Source organism: Balaenoptera ricei, chromosome X (genome assembly GCF_028023285.1).
Source record: "Balaenoptera ricei isolate mBalRic1 chromosome X, mBalRic1.hap2, whole genome shotgun sequence".
NCBI lineage: Eukaryota > Metazoa > Chordata > Mammalia > Artiodactyla > Balaenopteridae > Balaenoptera > Balaenoptera ricei.
The window spans coordinates 45,379,216-45,400,653 of NC_082660.1; the positions used below are offsets into that span (position 1 = coordinate 45,379,216).

General features: G+C 37.4%; 1 protein-coding gene across 1 annotated transcript in view; it reads right to left on the minus strand.

Annotated features, from left to right (window-relative positions):
* DGKK (diacylglycerol kinase kappa) overlaps window positions 1–21,438 on the minus strand; it is a 164,259-nt gene that overhangs the window by 76,501 nt on the left and 66,320 nt on the right. The window contains 3 exon segments of the mRNA XM_059911228.1: window positions 5,227–5,352; window positions 5,685–5,788; window positions 6,260–6,395. Of these exon segments, the coding sequence (XP_059767211.1) occupies window positions 5,227–5,352; window positions 5,685–5,788; window positions 6,260–6,395 (366 nt within the window).

Here is a 21,438-nt window from a genome sequence, read left to right on the forward strand (position 1 = left end):
AAACAACAGAATACAATTTCTTCTCAAGTGCTCATGGAATATTCTCCAGGATAGATCATATCTTGGGTCACAAACCAAGCCTTGTTAAATTTAAGAAAATTGAAATCGTATCAAGAGTCTTTACCCACCACCAGGTTATGAGACTAGATATCAATTACAGGGAAAAAAAACTGTTAAAAATACAAACACATGGAGGCTAAATAATACACTACTAAATAACCAAGAGATCACTGAAGAAATCAAAGAGGAAATCAAAAAATACCTAGAAACAAATGACAATGAAAACACGATAACCCAAACCCATGGGATGCAGCAAAAGCAGTTCTAAGGGGGAAGTGTATAGCAATACAAGCCTACCTCAAGAAACAAGAAACATCTCGAATAAACAACCTAATCTTACACCTAAAGCAATTATAGAAAGAAGAACAAAAAACCCCCAAAGTCAGCAGAAGGAAAGAAATCATAAAGATCAGATCAGAAATACATGAAAAAGAAATGAAGGAAACAGTAGCAAAGATCATTAAAACTAAAAGCTGTTTTTTTTGAGAAGATAAACAAAATTGATAAACCATTAGCCAGACTCATCAAGAGAAAAAGGGAAGAGACTCAAATGAATAGAATTAGAAATGAAAAGGGGGAAGTAACAACTGACACTGCAGAAATGCAAAGGATCATGAGAGATTACTACAAGCAACTCTATGCCAATAAAATGGACAACCTGGAAGAAATGGACAAATTCTTAGAAAAGCAGAACCTTCTGAGACTGAACCAGAAAGAAATAGAAAACATAATCAGACCAATCACAAGCACTGAAATTGAAATGGTGATTAAATTCTTCCAACAAACAAAAGGCCTAGATGGCTTCATAGGTTAATCCTATCAAACATTTAGAGAAGAGCTCACACCTTTCCTTCTCAAACTCTTCCAAAATATAGCAGAGGGAGGAACAATTCCAAACTCATTCTATGAGGCCACCATCACCCTAATACCAAAACCAAAGACGTCACAAAAATAAAACTACAGGCCAATATCAGTGATGAATATAGATGCAAAAATCCTCAACCAAATACTAGCAAACAGAATCGAACAGCACATTAAAAGGATCATACACCATGATCAAGTGGGGTTTATCCCAGTAATGCAAGGATTCTTGAATATATGCAAATCAACCCATGTGATACACCATATTAACAAATTGAAGGAGAAAAACCATATGATCATCTCAGTAGATGCAGAAAAAGCTTTTGACAAAATTCAACACCCATTTATGATAAAAACTCTCCAGATAATAGGCATAGAGGGAACTTACCTCAACATAATAAAGGCCATATATGAGAAACCCACAGCCAACATCATTCTCAATGGGGAAAAACTGAAACCATTTCCACTAATATCAGGAACAAGACAAGGTTGCCCACTGTCACCACTATTATTCAACATAGTTTTGGACATTCTAGCCATGGCAATCAGAGAAGAAAAAGAAATAAAAGGAATCCAAATCGGAAAAGAAGAAGTAAAACAGTCACTGTTTGCAGATGACATGATACTCCTCATAGAGAATCCTAAAGATGCTACTGGAAAACTACTAGAGCTAATCAATGAATTTGGTAGAGTAGCAGGATAGAAAATTAATGCACAGAAATCTCTTGTATTCCTATACACTAATGGTGAAAAATCTGAAAGAGAAATTAAGGAAACCCTCTCATTTACCATTGCAACAAAAAGAATAAAACACCTAGGAATAAAACTACCTAAGGAGACCAAAGGCCTGTATGCAGAAAACTATAAGACACTGATGAAAGAAATTAAAGATGAAAAACAGGTGGAGAGATATACCATGTTCTTGGATAGGAAGAATCAACATGTGAAAATGACTATACTCCCCAAAGCAATCTACAGATTCAATGCAATCCCTATCAAACAACCACTGGCATTTTTCACAGAAGTAGAACAAAAAATTTTACAATTGGTATGGAAACACATAAGACCCCGAATAGCCAAAGCAATCTTGAGAAAGAAAAACGGAGCTGTAGGAATCAGGCTCCCTGACTTCAGATTATACTACAAAGCTACAGTTATCAAGACAGTATGGTACTGGCACAAAAACAGAAATATAGATAAATGGAACAGGATAGAAAGCCCAGAGATAAACCCATGCACATTTGGTCACCTTATCTTTGCCAAAGGAGGCAAGAATATACAATGGAGGAAAGACAGCCTCTTCAATAAGTGGTGCTGGGAAAACTGGACAGCTACTTGTAAAAGAATGAAATTAGAACACTCCCTAACACCATACACAAAAATAAACTCAAAATGGATTAAAGACCTAAATGTAAGGCCAGACACTATAAAACTCTTAGAGGAAAACATAGGCAGAACACTCTATGACATACATCACAGCAAGATCCTTTTTGACCCACCTCCTAGAGAAATGGAAATAAAAACAAAATTAAACAAATGGGATGTAATGAAACTTAAAAGCTATTGCACAGCAATGGAAACCATAAACAAGATGAAAGGACAACCCTCAGAATGGGAGAAAATATTTGCAAACGAAGCAACTGACAGAGGATTAATTTCCAAAATTTACAAGCATCTCATGCAGCTCAATATCAAAAAAACAAACAACTCAATTCAAAAATGGGCAGAAAACTTAAATAGACATTTTTCCAAAGAAGATATACAGATTGCCAACAAATACATGGAAGGATGCTCAACATCACTAATCATTAGAGAAATGCAAATCAAAACTCCAATGAGATATCACCTCACACCAGTCAGAATGGCTATCATTAAAATCTCTACAATCAATAAATGCTGGAGAGGGTGTGGAGAAAAGGGAGCCCTCTTGCACTGTTGGTGGGAATGTAAATTGATACAGCCACTCTGGAGAACAGTATGGATGTGCCTTAAAAAACTAAAAATAGAGCAACCCTATGATCCTGCAATCCCGCTCCTGGCATATATCTGTAGAGAAACATGGTTCAAAAGGATACATGCACCCCAATGTTCATTGCAGTGCTGTTTACAATAACCAAGACATGGAAGCAACCTAAATGTCCATCAACAGATGAATGGATAAGGAAGATGTGGTACATATATACAGTGGAATATTACTCAGCCATTAAAAAGAATGAAATAATGCCATTTGTGGCAACATGGATGGACCTGGAGATTATCATACTAAGTGAAGTAACTCAGACAGAGAAAGACATATATCATATGATATCTCTTATATGCAGAATCTAAAAAAATGATACAAATGAATTTGTTTACAAAACAGAAACAGATTCATAGACTTACAGAATAAACTTATGATTACCAGTGGGGAAGGGTCGGGGGGAGAGATAGACTGGGAGTTTGGGATTGACATGTACACACTGCTATATTTGAAATAGATAACCAAAAAAGACCTACTGTATAGCACAGGGAATGCTGCTCAATATTCTGTAATAACCTAAATGGGAAAAGAATTTGAAAAAGAATAGATACATCTATATGAATAACTGAACCACTTTGCTGTACCCCTGAAACTAACACAACACTGTTAATCAATTATGCTCCAATATAAAATAAAAAAACTTTTTTTAATGGTCAGAAGGCCTAAATAGACATCTTTTTTCTGAAGAAGACATACAGAATGCCAACAGGCACATGAAAAGATACTCAACATTGCTAATCATCAGGGAAATGCACATGAAAACTGCAATGAGGTATCACCTCACACCAGTCAGAATGGCCATCACCAAAATATCTACAAATAATAAATGCTGGAAAGGATGTAGAGAAAAGTGAACCCTCCTACACTGTTTTTGGGAATGTAAATTAGTGCAGCCACTATGAAGAACAGTATGGACGTTCCTCAGAAAACTAAAAATAGAGCTACCATATGATCCAGCAATTCTGCTTCCGGGTACACATCTGAAGAAAATGAAAACACTAATTCAAAAAGATACATGCATCCCAATGTTCATAGCAGCATTCTTTGTAATAGTGAAGATATGGAAGCAACCTTAGTGTCTATCAACAGATGAATGGATAAAGAACAAGTGTCATATATACACACACACACACACACACAGTGGAATACTACTCAGCCATAAATAAGAGTGAAAATTTGCCATCTGCAACAACATGGATGGACCTGGAGGGTATTATCCTAAGAGAAATAAGTCAGACAGAGAAAGACAAATACTGTATGTTATCACTTATATATGGAATCTAAAAAATAAAGAAAACTAGTTAATATAACAAAAAATATATACTCACAGGTATAGAGAACAAACTAGTGTTTACTAGTTTGGGGGAGGTATAAGATAGGGGTAGGGGATTAAGAGGTACAAATTATTATGCATAAAATAAATAAGCTACAAGGATATACAGTACAGCACAGGGAATATAGCCAATATTTTATAATATACATAAAGTATAATCTTTAAAAATTGTGAATCACTATGTTGTACACCTGAAACTTACATAATATTGTAAATCAACTATAACTTGATAAATAAAAAAATTCCATCAGAATATCATTAGATAAAAAAATATCTCCAGACATTGTCAAATGTGTCCTGCAGGTGGGGGAATATACCCCCAGCTGAGAACCGCTGGTTTAAAGGCATGGTAATGTTGTAGTTAAGAGCACAGTTTTTACACAATTATGTATGAATCAAGACTCTTTTTCTTACTGGCTTCATGACCTTGAGCAAATCACTTCACTTTTCTGAACCTCATTTTCCTCTCTTCTGTAAATGGGAACAACGAGGCCTGATTTAGGGTTGTTGTAAGGATTTAATGAGATCATGTATATAAAACACTCAATACATAGTGGTAGTAATAATGTGCTAATATTATTAACCATTATTACTTAACAAAGATTGCAATTTCCTAGGAAATGGTGAATGAGGAAAGGAGGCGGTTTCTTAAAGGTATACTCAGAACTAACTTTTTAATTGCCCATACTGTCGTAAGAGAATTCAGCTCTTCCCATTTGCTAGTAGGCCTCACCATCAAAGATAAGAGGGAGTATTAAATCTTTCTCTCAAAGATTCCATAGCTAATTCTGGAAAGGCAGGATACTGAGCTCTATACTATGCAATCTGTATAATCTATTTTGGGGTAAGGGTCTCTGAGATTTCTATCTATGTGTAGGCACAATCAAACTCCAGCCCACCCCTTCTCTAGAAGTAAGCTCTCTAAATATCAAAGATATGAGAAGAGTCTTACCGTAGAATTACACCAGAGACACCGGAAATCTTGAAGTCTCTGATAACTGCCACAGTTCTCATGACATACTGCGCACTGAGAACTGACAGATATGTTTCCTTCTACCCACTGATGAGGCATAGTTTTCTGAAGGATAAAAAGAGACAAGAGGTAGAAGTTAGAGATATAAGGAGAGGAAGGGCCAGCTGGAATAACTATACTACCCCATGGAGGACACTAGATAAGCCCAAGGAAGTTCTCCATCATCCTGCCCTCCCCACTCCCATGCTAGTGACCAATGACAGGTGGGAGTTGGGGGGGAGGCTTTCATTCTCCTAGATTTGTTGGATCATGAGCCTGGGAAAGAAGCCTACTTGGGTTGTCTGGAAACAGGAAGAAGTCTTCCTTCCGCTGTGTGTCGTGACTGAAGGGGAGATGGAAAAGGGTGATTATGAGAAAGCATGGCTGATACTCACTACTTCATCTGCAGGCATGAGGAGGTCATCAGTAATGGATAATGTATTCCACTTGCAATCTTTGCTTGCTCTTAAAGCACATAATCTGTGAGACTTTACTTTGCACACTGTGAAAGAGGAAGAAAAAAAGATGGATGTGAATCTGGTGACAATGAAGATTCTAACTTCCTTCCCTAAGCTGCTCTAAAAGTTAGAACCTAGATGCATCTAAGTAGCTGTGACTTAACTCCAAAGGCTTATTTTCCATATATTTCAGTTTCTTTGTATTCTTCCTGGCCAAATTTTCTATTACCTGACTTGAATTGAAATTGATGGTAAGAATGAGGTGATTTCTATTTTTCCAAACCGGTGACTGTACTGTCCAATCCTCCCAGACCCAACCCTCCCTTTTGATTAATGAGAATTCCCCCTCATGCCAGTTTCCTCCCATCTCCTTTCCCCTGTCTGTTAAGTGTCAGGGTTAACCTTACACTAGAATCAGTGACCTAGTGTGAGTCAATGATACTAAAGCCGCATGAGCTCCTTCACACCCATCTCCACCCACTGAGCTCCACTTCCTAAAGGAATCAGAAATGTACCTTCGCAGATGATAACATTTCGAGATAAGGCAGGAATGGTCCCTCGACAAACATTGCAGTGCTGGGTCCGGGGACTGTGGCTTGAGTACCAATAGTGCATTCCAACAAGAAAAGGGTTGTTTTCTGCTGCAGGTATCTAAAATAAATCAAAGAGAAGAAAGAATAGAGAGTTAATCACAGAGACGGATTAGGGAAGGCCAGAAAATCTGAATGCTAAGGCTGAAATGGCCAGCTACATAAGGTGTCAGAGCATGTGAAGAGGAAGAATCAAAGTTGAGCCAATACTTAACAAATCTCCCATCTCTGTTTTTTCCCAGTGGTTTTGGAAAGGGAAAAGGAATGAGGGGGTGGTAGATCCTGGAACAGGGACTGAAGGCAGGAGTGATGATCTTTATACTCCTTGGCTAAACCATTTCATTGGTTTAGCCTAAGCAAAATCAGTTCTGTTAGCCTTGGCCTTGTCTCTCTTTGAGTAGTCAGCAAAGGGAGGTGGTGAGTGGGAAATTCAGTGATATCCAAGTCCTCTTGCCAGGCAAGAAAGGGAGGAGGCAGGGCTCTGACTCTGGGCTAAGGAATGCTTGTCAGGCTTTAGCTACCTCCTGGAGATATACATTACCCTTCCTGGACCTACTGCTGCCAAGTGAGGAGAGCATTGCATTGCTGGGACAACAGTTTCATTTCAGAGGCTTCTGGTCCCAGTATTCTTTTCTGAATACCATGCTCTGACTGCCTATAGCAATTTCCTGGTTAATCAATTGAATTCATTCAAAATTCATTAAATTTTTACTGAGTAACTGCTATGTGTTTGGCACTTTTCAAGGCACTGATGAACAAGATAAAGTCTCTGCCCTCATGGAATGGCATTCTGTTTGGTGTCCTCTTTCATGGTATTCAATTTGACATTTACTATTGACCTCCCTATAAATGCTACATTTGTTTATCACAGCCTGACTCTCATGACTGTGGGGCCAGCACAGGGCATACCAGCAACTAGTTTTGGGGTTAAAAGGGGAAGGGGAGGAGTGGGCACCAAAAACTTCCAAATCTGTTCTGGGTGTGCATTCCACAGGACACTTCCACCTTTTCTATAATTCCTGTGAATGTCTGATCTCTTCCTTCTCTGCCTTCCTCTGGAATGTAGACATAAGCGTATGCATTCAGCTTTTTATTCTTGATGTTATAATCGGTTGGGTGTGTAAAGGCATAAGACTTTAAAATGAACTATATATTCTTCCTGATGCTAGCTGATAGTGGTCCACTAGAGAGAGAGACAGAGAGAGACAGAGAGGGAGAGAGAGAAAGCGCTATTGAGGGATCTGCCATATTTAGTGTTCAACCTTGATCAACTTACAGGAATTCGTCATCTAAAACATAGCCTGTACATGGTATTCTCTGATCCCTCCTTCCCCCTCTGGCATGCCGTTTATGTGCTAAGCTGCTGTTGGAACGACCAGGAAGCTTCTGGAAGGAAAAGCTACTTTGATGCGCTAAAGGCTCACCTCGTATGGAGTCACTTTGTGATTGTATTATTTTTTGCATACTGAAACCCTGGCAAAGTTCCGAGAAGATCAAAGTAGAGAGTGGAGAGTCCTGAGGAAGTGACATAGTCTTGGCTTTGACATGCTGAGCAACTAGCACCTTTCTAATTCCCATGCCACTAGATTATAACTTTACAAGTACCTTCCTTCCTTCCAACCTCCTTCTTTCCTCCAATAATTACTAAGAGCTACTTTGTGTCATCTATAAAGCTAGGCACTAGAGACCCAGAGATGAATGATCCATAGTTCTTGCCTTCACGGAGCTCATAGTCCACTGTAGGAGACAACTTCCCAAACAGATCACTCCAGTGTAGAGTGAAAAGTGAGCTCTCCTATAATGTTCAAGATTCTACAGGACAAATGGAAAAAATGATGAACTCTGCCTGGGTAGAATATTGAATTTCATGCTCCAATTAGCTACAGAATATAAAAATATATACAATGGACATTGTTTTGGTTCAGCAGTGGAGGAGGTGGGATTTATATTCCTTAAGGGCATCCTATTGTATAAGAAAACTTTGATGCATACCACCCTGGATGAGTACCTGTTGTATGTTGAATTGTGTACCCTGCCAAAATATGTTCAAGTACCTGGTACCTGTGAATGTGACCTTATTTGAAAATAGAATCTTTATAAATATAATCAATTTAAGATGTTGTCATAATGGATTAGTGACTGGTGTCCTTTCCCTCTTTTAAAAATTTTTTTTTTTTATTTTTTAACATCTTTATTGGAGTATAATTGCTTTACAATGGTGTGTTAGTTTCTGCTTTATAACAAAGTGAATCAGTTATACATATACATATATCCCCATATCTCTTCCTTCTTGCGTCTCCCTCCCTCCCACCCTCCCTATCCCACCCCTCTAGGTGGTCACAAAGCGCCGAGCTGATCTCCCTGTGCTATGCGGTTGCTTCCCACTAGCTATCTATTTTACGTTTGGTTGTGTATATATGTCCATGCCACTCTCTCACTTTGTCCCAGCTTACCCTTCCCCCTCCCCGTGTCCTCAAGTCCATTCTCTAGTAGGTCTGCGTCTTTATTCCCGTCTTGTCCCTAGGTTCTTCATGATCATTTTTGTTTGTTTGTTTTTTAGATTCCATATATATGTGTTCGCATACGGTATTTGTTTTTCTCTTTCTGACTTACTTCACTCTGTATGACAGACTCTAGGTCCATCCACCTCACTACAAATAACTCCATTTCGTTTCTTTTTATGGCTGATCAATATTCCATTGTATATATGTGCCACATCTTCTTTAACCATTCATCTGTCAATGGACACTTAGGTTGCTTCCATGTCCAGGCTATTGTAAATAGAGCTGCAATGAACATTGTGGTACATGACTCTTTTTGAATTATGGTTTTCTCTGAGTATATGCCCAGTAGTGGGATTGCTGGGTCGTATGGTAGTTCTATTTTTAGTTTTTTAAGGAACCTCCATACTGTTCTCCATAGTGGCTGTATCAATTTACATTCCCACCAACAATGCAAGAGGGTTCCCTTTTCTCCACACCCTCTCCAGCATTTATTGTTTGTAGATTTTTTGATGATGGCCATTCTGACCGGTGTGAGATGGTATCTCATTGTAGAAGAGGGAAATTTGGACAGACACAGGAGAGACATCATGTGATGATAGAGGCAGAGATTGGAATGATGCGTCTACAAGCCAAGGAATGCCTGCAATCACCAGAAGCTAAGAAGAGGCAAAGAATGTTTCTCTTCTAGAGCCTTCAGAAAGAGCACAGCCCTGCCAACACATTGATTTTGTACTTCTAGACTCCAGAACTGTGAGAGAAGTATCTTAATTCACCCAGTTTGTGGATTTGATATGGCAGTCCTGAGAAACTAACACAGTATGTCCTTACAGGCCTTTCTAGTAATTGACACAGACTAAAAATTGACTTTGAAGACAGATGAAGAACTGTGGCATGTATACAAACCACTGATCTCTGAATGTTAAGGCTTTTAATGTGTGGTTGTTGGGTTTTGTGTTTGATCTGTGTTGTTACAACTGGCAAGATTTCCTTCTTTTTTCGGGCTGAAAAACATTCCATTGTATTTGTGTATGTATATATCTATATCTATATATATATCACTTTTTAAAATCCATTTTATCCATTGAGGGACAGTTAGGTTGTGTCTGTATCTTGGCTGTTGTGAATAATGCTGAAAGAAACATGGGAGTTCTGATATCTCTTCAAGACGCTGATTTCATTTCCTTTGGATATATACCCAGAAGTGAGATTGCTGGGTCATAAGGTAGTTATATTTTTAATACTTTGAGAAACCTCAGTACTACTTTCCATAATGGCTGTACCAATTTATAGTCCCACCAAAAGTGCACAAGTTTTCTCTTTTCTCCACATTCTTGCCAGCACTTGTTGTCTCTTGTCTTTTTTTTTTTTTGGCCACATCACACGGCATGCGGGATCTTAGTTCCCCAACCAGGGATTGAACCTGCACCCCCTACAGTGTACGCGCAGAGTCTTAACCACTGGACTGCCAGGGAAGTCCCTCTTTTTTGCTTTTCTTTTGTTTTTCTTTTTTTTAAATTTGAAGTATAGTTGATTTACAATATTGTGTTAGTTTCAGGTGTACAGCAAAGTGATTTAGTTATACATACATATATATCTATTTTTTTCAGATCTTTTAAAAATAATTATATATTTTTTACTTTAGCAAAGATTCAGAATATATCTCTTTAAGAAAAAAGAGTTACATCATACAATCTTTTGAAAATATACATTCATATATTGGTTTTGTCCCATGATTAATTTGATTACTAAAAGTTGTAAAGTGCAGCTAAATTTGAGAGCCAAGTTATTAGTAGTTAAAGACTGATTTGCTTTTTTTAAATTGAAGTATAGTTGATTTACAATATTGTGTTAGTTTCAGGTGTACAGCAAAGTGATTCACTTATATAGATATATATTCTTTCAGATTATTTTCCATTATAGGTTATTATAAGATATTGAATATGGTTCCCTGTGCAATACAGTAAATCCTTTTTGCTTATCTATTTTATGTATAGTAGTTTGTATCTATTAATCCCATACTTCTTTTTTTTAAGTTTATTGTGAAGTTATTTTACATTATTTTATCTTTATGTGGCATTAGGAGATTTTCAAAAATTTTATTTATTTATTTTTATTGAAGTATAGTTGATTTACAATGTTGTGTTAGTTTCAGATGTACAGCAAAATGATTCAGTTATACATACATATATATCTATTTTTTCAGATCTTTTAGAAATATATTATTTTTATTTTAGCAAAGAGTCAGAATATATCTCTTTAAGAAAAAAGAGTTACATCATACAATCTTTTGAAAATATACATTCATGTATTGGTTTTGTCCTACAACTAATTTGATTACTGAAAGTTGTAAAGTGCAGCTAAATTTGGGAGTCAAGTTATTAATAGTTAAAGACCGATTTGCTTTTTTAAATTGAAGTATAGTTGATTTACAATGTTGTATTAGTTTCAGGTATACAGCAAAGTGATTCGATTATATATTATATATATGTTACATATAATATATATATATTCATTCTTTTTCAGATTCTTTTCCCATATAGGTTATTACAGAATATTGAGTATAGTTCCCTGTGCTATACAGTAGGTCCTTGTTGGTTATCTATTTTATATAGTAGTGTATGTATGTTAATCCCATACTTCTAATTTATCCCTCCCCACTCCCTTTCCCTTTTGATAACCATAAGTTTGTTTTCTATGTCTGTGAGTCTGTTTCTGTTGTATACACAGATTCATTAGTATTGATTTTTAGATTCCACATATAAGTGATATAATATTTGTCTTTGTCTGACTTACTCCACTAAGTATAATATTCTCTAGGGCCATTCATGTTGCTGCAAATGACAATCTTTCATTCTTTTTTATGGCTGAGTAATATACCAATGTATATATATCTCACATCTTCTTAAGCCAATAGTTTGTTGATGGACACTTGGGTTGTTTCCATGTCTTGGCTATTGTAAATAGTGCTGCTATGAACATTGGAGTGCATGTATCTTTTCGAATTAGAGTTTTCATCTACCCAGGAATGGGACTGCTGTGTCATATGGTAGTTCTATTTTTAGTTTTTAAAGGAACCTCTGTGCTGTTTTCCATAGTGGTTGCACCAATTTGCATTCCTTTCGACAGTGTAGGAAGGTTTCTTATTCTCCAACCCTCTCCAGCATTTATTATTTGTAGACTTTTTGATGACAGCTATTCTGATGATAAGAGCCATTTTAACAAGGGTGAGATGATATCTCATTGTGGTTTTGATTTGCATTTCCCTAATGATTAATGGTGTTGAGCACTTAACTTTTTATCCATTTTATGTCTTCTTTGGAAAAATATCTATACAGGTCCCTCGTCCATTTTAAAAACAGATTATTTGTGGGTTTTAAAACTATTGAGTTGTAGGTGTTCCTTATATATTTTAGATATTAACCTCATATCAGATATATAGCTTGTAAATATTTTCTCCCATTTCTAGGTTGCCTGTTCACTCAGTTGATTTAGCTTGATGTAATCTCACTTGTTTATTTTAGCTTTTGTTCCTTGTGCTTTTGGTGTCATATCCAAGAAATCATTGTCCCAGTCAATGTCAAGAAGGTTTTTCTCTGTTTTCTTCTAGCAGTTTTATAGTTTTAGGTCTTACACTTAAGTCTTTATTCAGCCTGAGTTGATTTTTTGTACATGGTGTGAGGTAACGGTCCAATTTCATTCTCCTGCATGTTGATATCTAATTTTCCCAACACCATTTATTGAAGACTACCCGTCCCCAATTTTGTGTTCTTGGCACCCTTCTGGAAATCAGTTGACTGTAAAAGCATGGATTTATTTCTGTGCTCTCTATTTTGTTCCATTGGTCTGTATGTCTGTTTTTATGCCAGTACAATACTGTTTTGATTACTATAGCTTTGTAATGTATGTTGATATCAGGAAGTGTGATGCCTCCAGCTTTGCTCTTCTTGCTCAAAATTGCTTTGGCTATTTGGGGTTGTTTTTGGCTCCATATGAATTTTAGGATTGCTCTTTCTATTTATGTAGGGAATACCATTGGATTTTGATTGGGATTGTATTAAATCTGTAGATTACTTTGTGTAGTATGGACATTTTAACAATATTAATTCTTACAATCCATGAACATGGGATGTCTATCCATTTATCTATGTATTCTTTACTTTCCTTCATCAATGTTCTATAATTTTCAATGTATGTTTTTCACCTCTTTGTTTAAGTTTATTCCTAAGTATTTTATTCTTTTTGTTGCTATTGTGAATGGGCTTATTTTCTTAAATTTCCTTTCAAATAGTTCATTGTTTGTGTATAGAAAACTGAGTGGTTTTTTTGTATGTTGATTTTGTACCCTATGAATTTACTGAATTTGTTTGTTAGTTATAACAATTATTTTGTTCAGTCTTTAGGTTTTTCTACATATATGATCATGTTGTCTGCAAACAGAGACAATTTTACTTCTTCCTTTCCAGTTTGGGTGCCTTTTAATTATTTTTCTTGCCCAATTGCTCTGGCTTGGATTTCCAGTACTATGTTGAAAAGAAGTTGTGAGAGTATGCAGCCTTGCCTTGTACCAGATCTTAGAGGGCAAGCTTTCAGTTTTTTTCCCATTAATTATAATGTTGTCTATGGGCTTTTCATATATGGCCTTTATTGTGTTGAGGTGAGATCCCTCTATACTTACTTTGTTGAAAGGTTTAATGATGAATTGGTGTTGAACTTTGTCAAATGCTTTTTCTGAATCTATTGAGATGATAATGTGCTTTTTATTCTTTCATTTTGTTAATGTATTGTAACATATTGTTTGATTTATGTATATTGAAATATTGTTGCATCCATGGGATAAATCCCTCTTGGTTACAGTGTATAATCCTTTTAATGTGCTATTGAATTCGGTTTGCTAGTATTTCATTAAGAATTTTTGCATCTGTGCCTCTGAAGTGGGAGAGCCAACTTCAGGACATTGGCCCACCAGAGACCTCCTGGCTCCACATAATATCAAATGGCAAAAGCTATCCCAGAAATCTCCATATCAATGCTAACACCCAGCTCCACTCAACAACCAGCAAGCTACAGTGTTGGACACCCTATGCCAAACAACTAGCAAGATAGGAACACAACCCCACCCATTAGCAGAGAGGCTGCCTAAAATCATATTAAGGTCACAGACACCCCAAAACACACCACCAGATGCGGTGCTGACTACCAGAAAGACAAGATTCAGCCTCATCCACCAGAACACAGGCACTAGTCCCCTCCACCAGGGAGCCTACACAACACACTGAACTAACTTTAGCCACTGGGGGCAGACAGTAAAAACAACGGGAACTATGAACATGCAGCCTGTGAAAAGGAGACCCCAAACACAGTAAGTTAAGCAAAATGAGAAGACAGAAAAACACACAGCAGATGAAGGAGCAAGGTAAAAACCCACCAGACCAAACAAATGAAGAGGAAATAGGCAGTCTACCTGAAAAAGAATTCAGAGTAATGATAGTAAAGATGATCCAAAATCTTGGAAATAGAATGGAGAAAATACAAGAAACATTTAACAAGGACTTAGAAGAACTAAACAGCAAACAAACAATGATGAACAACACAATAAATGAAATTAAAAATTCTCTAGAAGGAAGCAAAAGCAGAATAACTGAGGCAGAAGAACGGATAAGTGACCTGGAAGATAAAATAGTGGAAATAACTACTGCAGAGCAGAATAAAGAAAAAAGAATGAAAAGAATTGAGGACAGTCTCAGAGACCTCTGGGACAACATTAAATGCACCAACATTCGAATTATAGGGATCCCAGAAGAAGAAGAGAAAAAGAAATGGACTGAGGAAATATTTGAAGAGAGTATAGTTGAAAACTTCCCTAATATGGGAAAGGAAATAGTCAGTCAAGCCCAGGAAGCACAGAGAGTCCCATACAGGATAAATCCAAGGAGAATCATGCCAAGACACATATTAATCAAACTATCAAAAACTAAATACAAATAAAAAATATTAAAAGCAGCAAGGGAAAAACAACAAATAACATACAAGGGGATTGCACAGGAGGAGCTTCAAGAAGGCGGAAGAGTAAGACATGGAGATCACCTTCCTCCCCACAAATAACATTGGAAATACAACTACATGTGGAACAACTCCTACAGAACACCAACTGAACGCTGGCAGAAGACCTAAGACCTCCCAAAAGGCAAAAACTCCCCACGTACCTGGGTAGGGCAAAAGAAAAAAGAAAAAACAGAGACAAAAGAATAGGGACAGGACCTGCCCCAGTGGGAGGGAGCTGTGAAGGAGGAAAGGTTTCCACACACTAGGAAGCCCCTTTGCGGGCTGAGACTGCGGGTGGCGGAGGGGGGAAGCTTCGGAATCACGGAGGAGAGCGCAGCAACAGGGGTGCAGAGGGCAAAGCAGAGAGATTCCCGCACAGAGGATCGGTGCCCACCAGCACTCACCAGCCCGAGACACTTGTCTGCTCACCCGCCAAGATGGGAGGGGCCTGGGAGCTGAGGCTCGGGCTTCGGTGGGATCCCAGGGAGAGGACTGGGGTTGGATGCGTGAACACAGCCTGAAGGGGGTTAGTGTGCCACAACTAGCTGGGAGGGAGTCCGGGAAAAAGTCTGGAGCTGCTGAAGAGACAAGAGACTTTTTCTTGCCTCTTTGTTTCCTGAGCGTGAGGAGAGGGGATTCAGAGCGCCACCTAAACGAGCTCCAGAGATGGGCGTGAGCCGCCGCTACCAGCACGGACCTCAGACACGAGCATGAGACGCGAAGGCTGGTGCTGCAGCCACCAAGAAGCCTGTGTGGAAGTGCAGGTCACTATCCACACCTCCCCTCCCGGAGCCAGTGCAGCCCGCCACTGCCAGGGTCCCGTGATCCAGGGACAACTTCCACAGGAGAATGCACGGTGTGCCTCAGGCTGGTGCAACGTCACGCCGGCCTCTGCCACCTCAGGCTCGCCCCGCACCCGTACCCCTCCCTACCCCCGGCCTGAGTGAGCCAGAGCCCCCGAATCAGCTGCTCCTTTAACCCCCTCCTGTCTGAGCGAAGAACAGACGCCCTCAGGTGACCTAAACACAGAGGCAGATCCAAATCCAAAGCTGAACCCCAGGAGCTGTGTGAACAAAGAAGAGAAAGGGAAATCTCTCCCAGCAGCCTCAGGAGCAGCGGATTAAATCTCCACAATCAACTTGATGTACCCTGCATCTGTGGAATGCCTGAATAGACAACAAATCATCCCAAATTGAGCAGGTGGACTTTGGGAGCAAAGATACATATATGTATTTCCCTTTTTCTCTTTTTGTGAGTGTGTATGTGTATGCTTCTGTGTGTGATTTTGTCTGTATAGCTTTGCTTTTACCATTTGTCCTAGGGTTCTGTCCGTCCGGTTTTTTTAATACTTAAAAAATTTTTTTCTTAATAATTATTTTTTATTTTTTATTTTAATAAATTTATTTTATTTTATTTTATTTTATTTTCTTCTTTCTTTCTTTCTTTTTTTCCTCCCTTTTATTCTGAGACGTGTGGAGGACAGGCTCTTGGTGCTCCAGCTGGGCGGCAGGGCTATGCCACTGAGGTGGGAGAGCCAAGTTCAGGACATTGGTCCACAAGAGACCTCGCAGCTCCACGTAATATCAAACGGCAAAAATCTCCCAGAGATCTCCATTTCAATGCCAAGACCCAGCTCCACTCAATGACCAGCAAGCTACAGTGCTGGACACCCTATGCCAAACAACTAGCAAGACAGGAACACAACCCCACCCATTAGCAGAGAGGCTGCCTAAAATCATAATAAGGTCACAGACACCCCAAAACACACCACCAGATGTGGACCTGCCCACCAGAAAGACAGGATCCAGCCTCATCCACCAGAACACAGGCACTAGTCCCCTCCACCAGGAAGCCTACACAACCCACTGAACCAACCTTAGCCACTGGGAACAGACACCAAGAACAATAGGAACTACGAACCTGCAGCCTGCAAAAAAGAGACCCCAAACACAGTAAGTTAAGCAAAATGAGAAGACAGAGAAACACACAGCAGATGAAGGAGCAAGGTAAAAACCCACGAGACCTAACAAATGAAGAGGAAACAGGCAGTCTACCTGATAAAGAATTCAGAATAATGATAGTAAAGATGATCCAAAATCTTGGAAATAGAATGGAGAAAATACAAGAAACGTTTAACAAGGACCTAGAAGAAATAAAGAGCAAACAAACAGTGATGAACAACACAATAAATGAAATTAAAAATTCTCTAGAAGGGATTAATAGCAGAATAACTGAGGCAGAAGAACGGATAAGTGACCTGGAAGATAAAATAGTGGAAATAACTACTGCAGAGCAGAAAGAATTAAAAAGAATGAAAAGAATTGAGGACAGCCTCACAGACCTCTGGGACAACATTAAATGCAACAACATTCGAATTATAGGGGTCCCAGAAGAAGAAGAGAAAAAGAAGGGACTGAGAAAATATTTGAAGAGATTATAGTTGAAAACTTCCCTAATATGGGAAAGGAAATAGTCAATCAAGTCCAGGAAGTGCAGAGAGTCCCATACAGGATAAATCCAAGGAGAAACATGCCAAGACACATATTAATCAAACTATCAAAAATTAAATACAAAGAAAAAATATTAAAAGCAGCAAGGGAAAAACAACAAATTGCACATAAGGGAATCCCCATAAGGTTAACAGCTGAACTTTCAGCAGAAACTCTGCAAGCCAGAAGGGAGTGGCAGGATATATTTAAAGTGATGAAGGAGAAAAACCTACAACCGAGATTACTCTACCCAGAAAGGATCTCATTCAGATTTGATGGAGAAATTAAAACGTTAACAGACAAGCAAAAGCTAAGAGAATTCAGCACCACCAAACCAGCTTTACAACCAATGCTAAAGGAACTTCTCTAGTCAGGAAACACAAGAGAAGGAAAAGACGTAGAAAAACAAACCCAAAACAATTAAGAAAATGGTAAAAGGAACATACATATTGGTATTTAACTTATATTTAAATGGATTAAATGCTCCATTCAAGAGACATAGACTGGCTGAATGGATCCAAGAACAAGAGCCGAAGTCAGAGAGTGACATGGACTTACATATACTACCAAATGTAAAATAGGTAACTAGTGGGAAGCGGCCACATAGCACAGGGAGATCAGCACTGTGTTTTGTGACCACCTAGAAGGGTGGGATAGGGAGGGTGGGAGAGAGATGCAAGAGGGGGGAGATATGGGGATATATGTATATGTATAGCTGATTCACTTTGCTATAAAGCAGAAACTACCACACCACTGTAAAGCAGTTATACTCCAATAAATATGTTAAAAACATTTTTTTAAACATGCTAAATTTCAATCAAAGTCAGATGACCAAAGAAATTATAGTTGATCTAACTAATAAAAAACCAGAAATTCATTAAAAATCATAATCTCGTAAGCTTTATAATATTGGAAAACATCAAATGAAACAAAAATATAGTGTAAAGTTGATTATACAGTGTCATAGCAATTTATTTGTGCATATTTATATGCATATAAATTGAACTAGAAAATTAAAAAAATTAAAAAAATTAACAGCATTTAAACTTTCTTTTGTTATGTTTCTATAGTTTTCAACATTTTCTAACTTTTTATTTATAAATCATATATCAAAAAGAACCATTATGATAATGTTTATTTTGTGTATAGTTCCCCTAAGACCTTTTTCATCCCATTGGGTACTATTATGTCAGACTTTTGTTGTAATAGAGAATAGAACATGCTGATATCTATGAAACAGAAGTATAAGTGATTGGTGTAATGTCTGTACAAGGCTTAGTAGATGGGCCCCCACTGTGAAGAAATGAAAGAGGTATCATTAAAAAGAAAAAAAAAATTGCATCTATGTACATCAGGGATACTGGCATGTAGCTTTCTTTTCTTTAGTATCTTTGTCTAGTTTTGGTAGCAGGTGATGCTGGCCTCATAAAATGAGTTTGGAAGTATTCCCTTTTCTATTTCTTGGAAGAGTTTAAGAAGGATTAGTATTAATTCTTTGAATGTTTGGTAGAATTCACACATGAAGCCATCAGATCCTGGGCTTTTCTTTGTTGGGAGGTTTTTGATTACTGATTCAATCTCCCTATTTGTTATTGGTATGTTCAGGCTTTCCATTTCTTTCTGATTTAATTTTTAGTAGTTTGCATGTTTCTAGGAATTTATCTATTTCTAGGTTATCTAGTTTGTTTATAATAGGTCCTTATGATCCTTTTTATTTCTGAAGAATCTTTTGTAATGTCTTCTCTTTCATTTCTGATTTTATTTGAATCTTCTCTCCTTTGTTTCTTCATCTAAGAGTTTGTCAATTTTGTTTATCTTTTAAATAATTACCTCTAGTTTTGTTGACTTGTTATAATTTTTTTCCCTATTTGATTTAGTTCTGCTCTGATCTTTATTATTTCCTTCGTTCTGCTAACTCTGGGCTTATTTTGTTGTTTTTGCTGTTCATCGATGTGTAAAGTTATGTTGTTTATTTAAGATCCTTCTTTTTTTAATGGAGGTGTTTACTGCTATAAACTTCCATCTTATAACTGCTTTTGCTACATCCCTATTTTTATTATGTTGTGTTTTCATTTTTGTTTTTCTCAAGATACTTTTAAAATTCCCTTTGGATTTCCTCTTTGATCCAATGGTTGTTCAAGAGTGTATTATTTAGTTTCCATGTATTTGTGAATTTTTCTATTTTCCTGCTGTTATTGATTTCTATTTCATTTTCTGTCATGGTCAGAGGAGATACTTAGAATTATTTCCATTATCTTAAATTTGTTATAACTTGTTTTGTGACCTAAAATGTTATCTTTCTGGAGGATGTCCTATGTGCCCTTGAGAAGAATGTGTCTTCTGCTGCTGTTGGGCAGAAATTTCTGTCTATGTCAGTTAGGTCAATATTGTTATTCAAGTCAGCTGTTTCTTTATTGATTTTCTGTCTGCATGGCCTACACATTATAAGTGGAGTATTGAAGCCCCCTACTATTATTGTATTGCTGTCAATTCCTGCCTTCAAATCTGTCATTGTTTGCTTTATATATTTAGGTACTCTGATCTTGGGTGCATATATGTTTATAATTGTTAATTTTCCAGTTGAATTGACCCTTCTATCATTATATAATGTCCTTCTTTGTTCCTAGAGGCAGTTTTAGATTTAAAGTCTATTTTGCCTGATATAAGTATAGTCACGCCTGTTTCTTTCGGTTACCATTTGCATGCAGTATCTTTTTCCATCCCTTCACTTTCAGGCTATGGTGTCTTTAATTCTAAAGTGAGTCTTTTGTAGACAGAGTATTTCTGATCTTGTTTTTTAAAATCAATTCAGCCACTCTGTGCTCTTTGAATGATGAGTTTAATTCATTTAAGATAATTATTGATAAGTGAGGGTTTACTATGACCGTTTTGATAATTGATTTCTGTATGTCTTGCAGTTCTTTTGACCCTCTTTTCCTCTCTTGCTGTCTTCCTTTGTTATTTGATGATTTTTTTAATAGTGATCTGTTTTGGTTTTCTTCTCTATGTCTTTTGTTTATCTATTATAGGTGTTATTTTGTGTGTGTATGTGTGTGTGTGGTTAGCTCGAGGTTTGCATAAAATATCTTGTAGTTATATCCTTCTATTTTAAGTTGTTAAAAACTTAAATTTAATAGCATACCAAAATACTTTTACTCCCCCCGGCACTTATACTTTATGTTCTTTTGGTCAGAGTTTGATCTTTTTATATTGTGTATCTGCTAACAAATTTTTATCTACTAACTTTTATATTAGGGTTAAAAGTAATTCATGCACCATTATCATTAATGAAACACTTCAGACTGATGAAAGGTTTGAGCCTGGGAGACTTAAAGAAAGAATAAAAAGGAGAAAATTGGAAATAATGAGCTGCTTAGAAGACTAGATTAAAAGGTTAGCTCCTTCTGATGAATTCTAATGGAACCATTGACTATGAGAACAGGAATGAACCTTAAAGTCATCTAGGGACTTCCCTGGTGGTCAAGTGGTTAGGATTCCATGCTTTCACTGCCGAGGGCCTGGGTTTGATCCCTGGTTGGGGAACTAAGATTCCACAAGCCACACAGCTCAGCTAAAAAAATGTTATCTAGACTCCAGATTCTAGATTCTAAAGCATCTTTAGATCAAGTCATGTAGCCTTTATTTGGATGCTTCCAAAGGTGGAGGACTAAGTTTCTTGCAAAAAAGTCCATTCAATGTTCCTAAAGCTCTAAATTTTAGAAAGTTTTTTTCCAAATCTTTGGCCTACTAGAAGAACTTTCTAACATTCAGTGTGAGCTTCGAGAATGTCATCAGCTGTCTCTTGAGGTAGAAAGCTCCTTGTCATTGGAAATATTTAAAGCAAACTATGTACATAATTGCTTCTGAGCATGTTGTATAGAAAATTAATTTTTCATAGTGACATCAGCAAGATGATGGACTAGAAGTTCCCAATGCTCTTCCCCTCCCCCACAAAAACAACAAATAAACAACTACATGCCATCTAGAATATTCTGGAGTTGAAAGAGCTCCAGAATACAACAAAAAAAGTTGCAGAAACTCATGGAGCACAGAGACAGAATCGTCACAT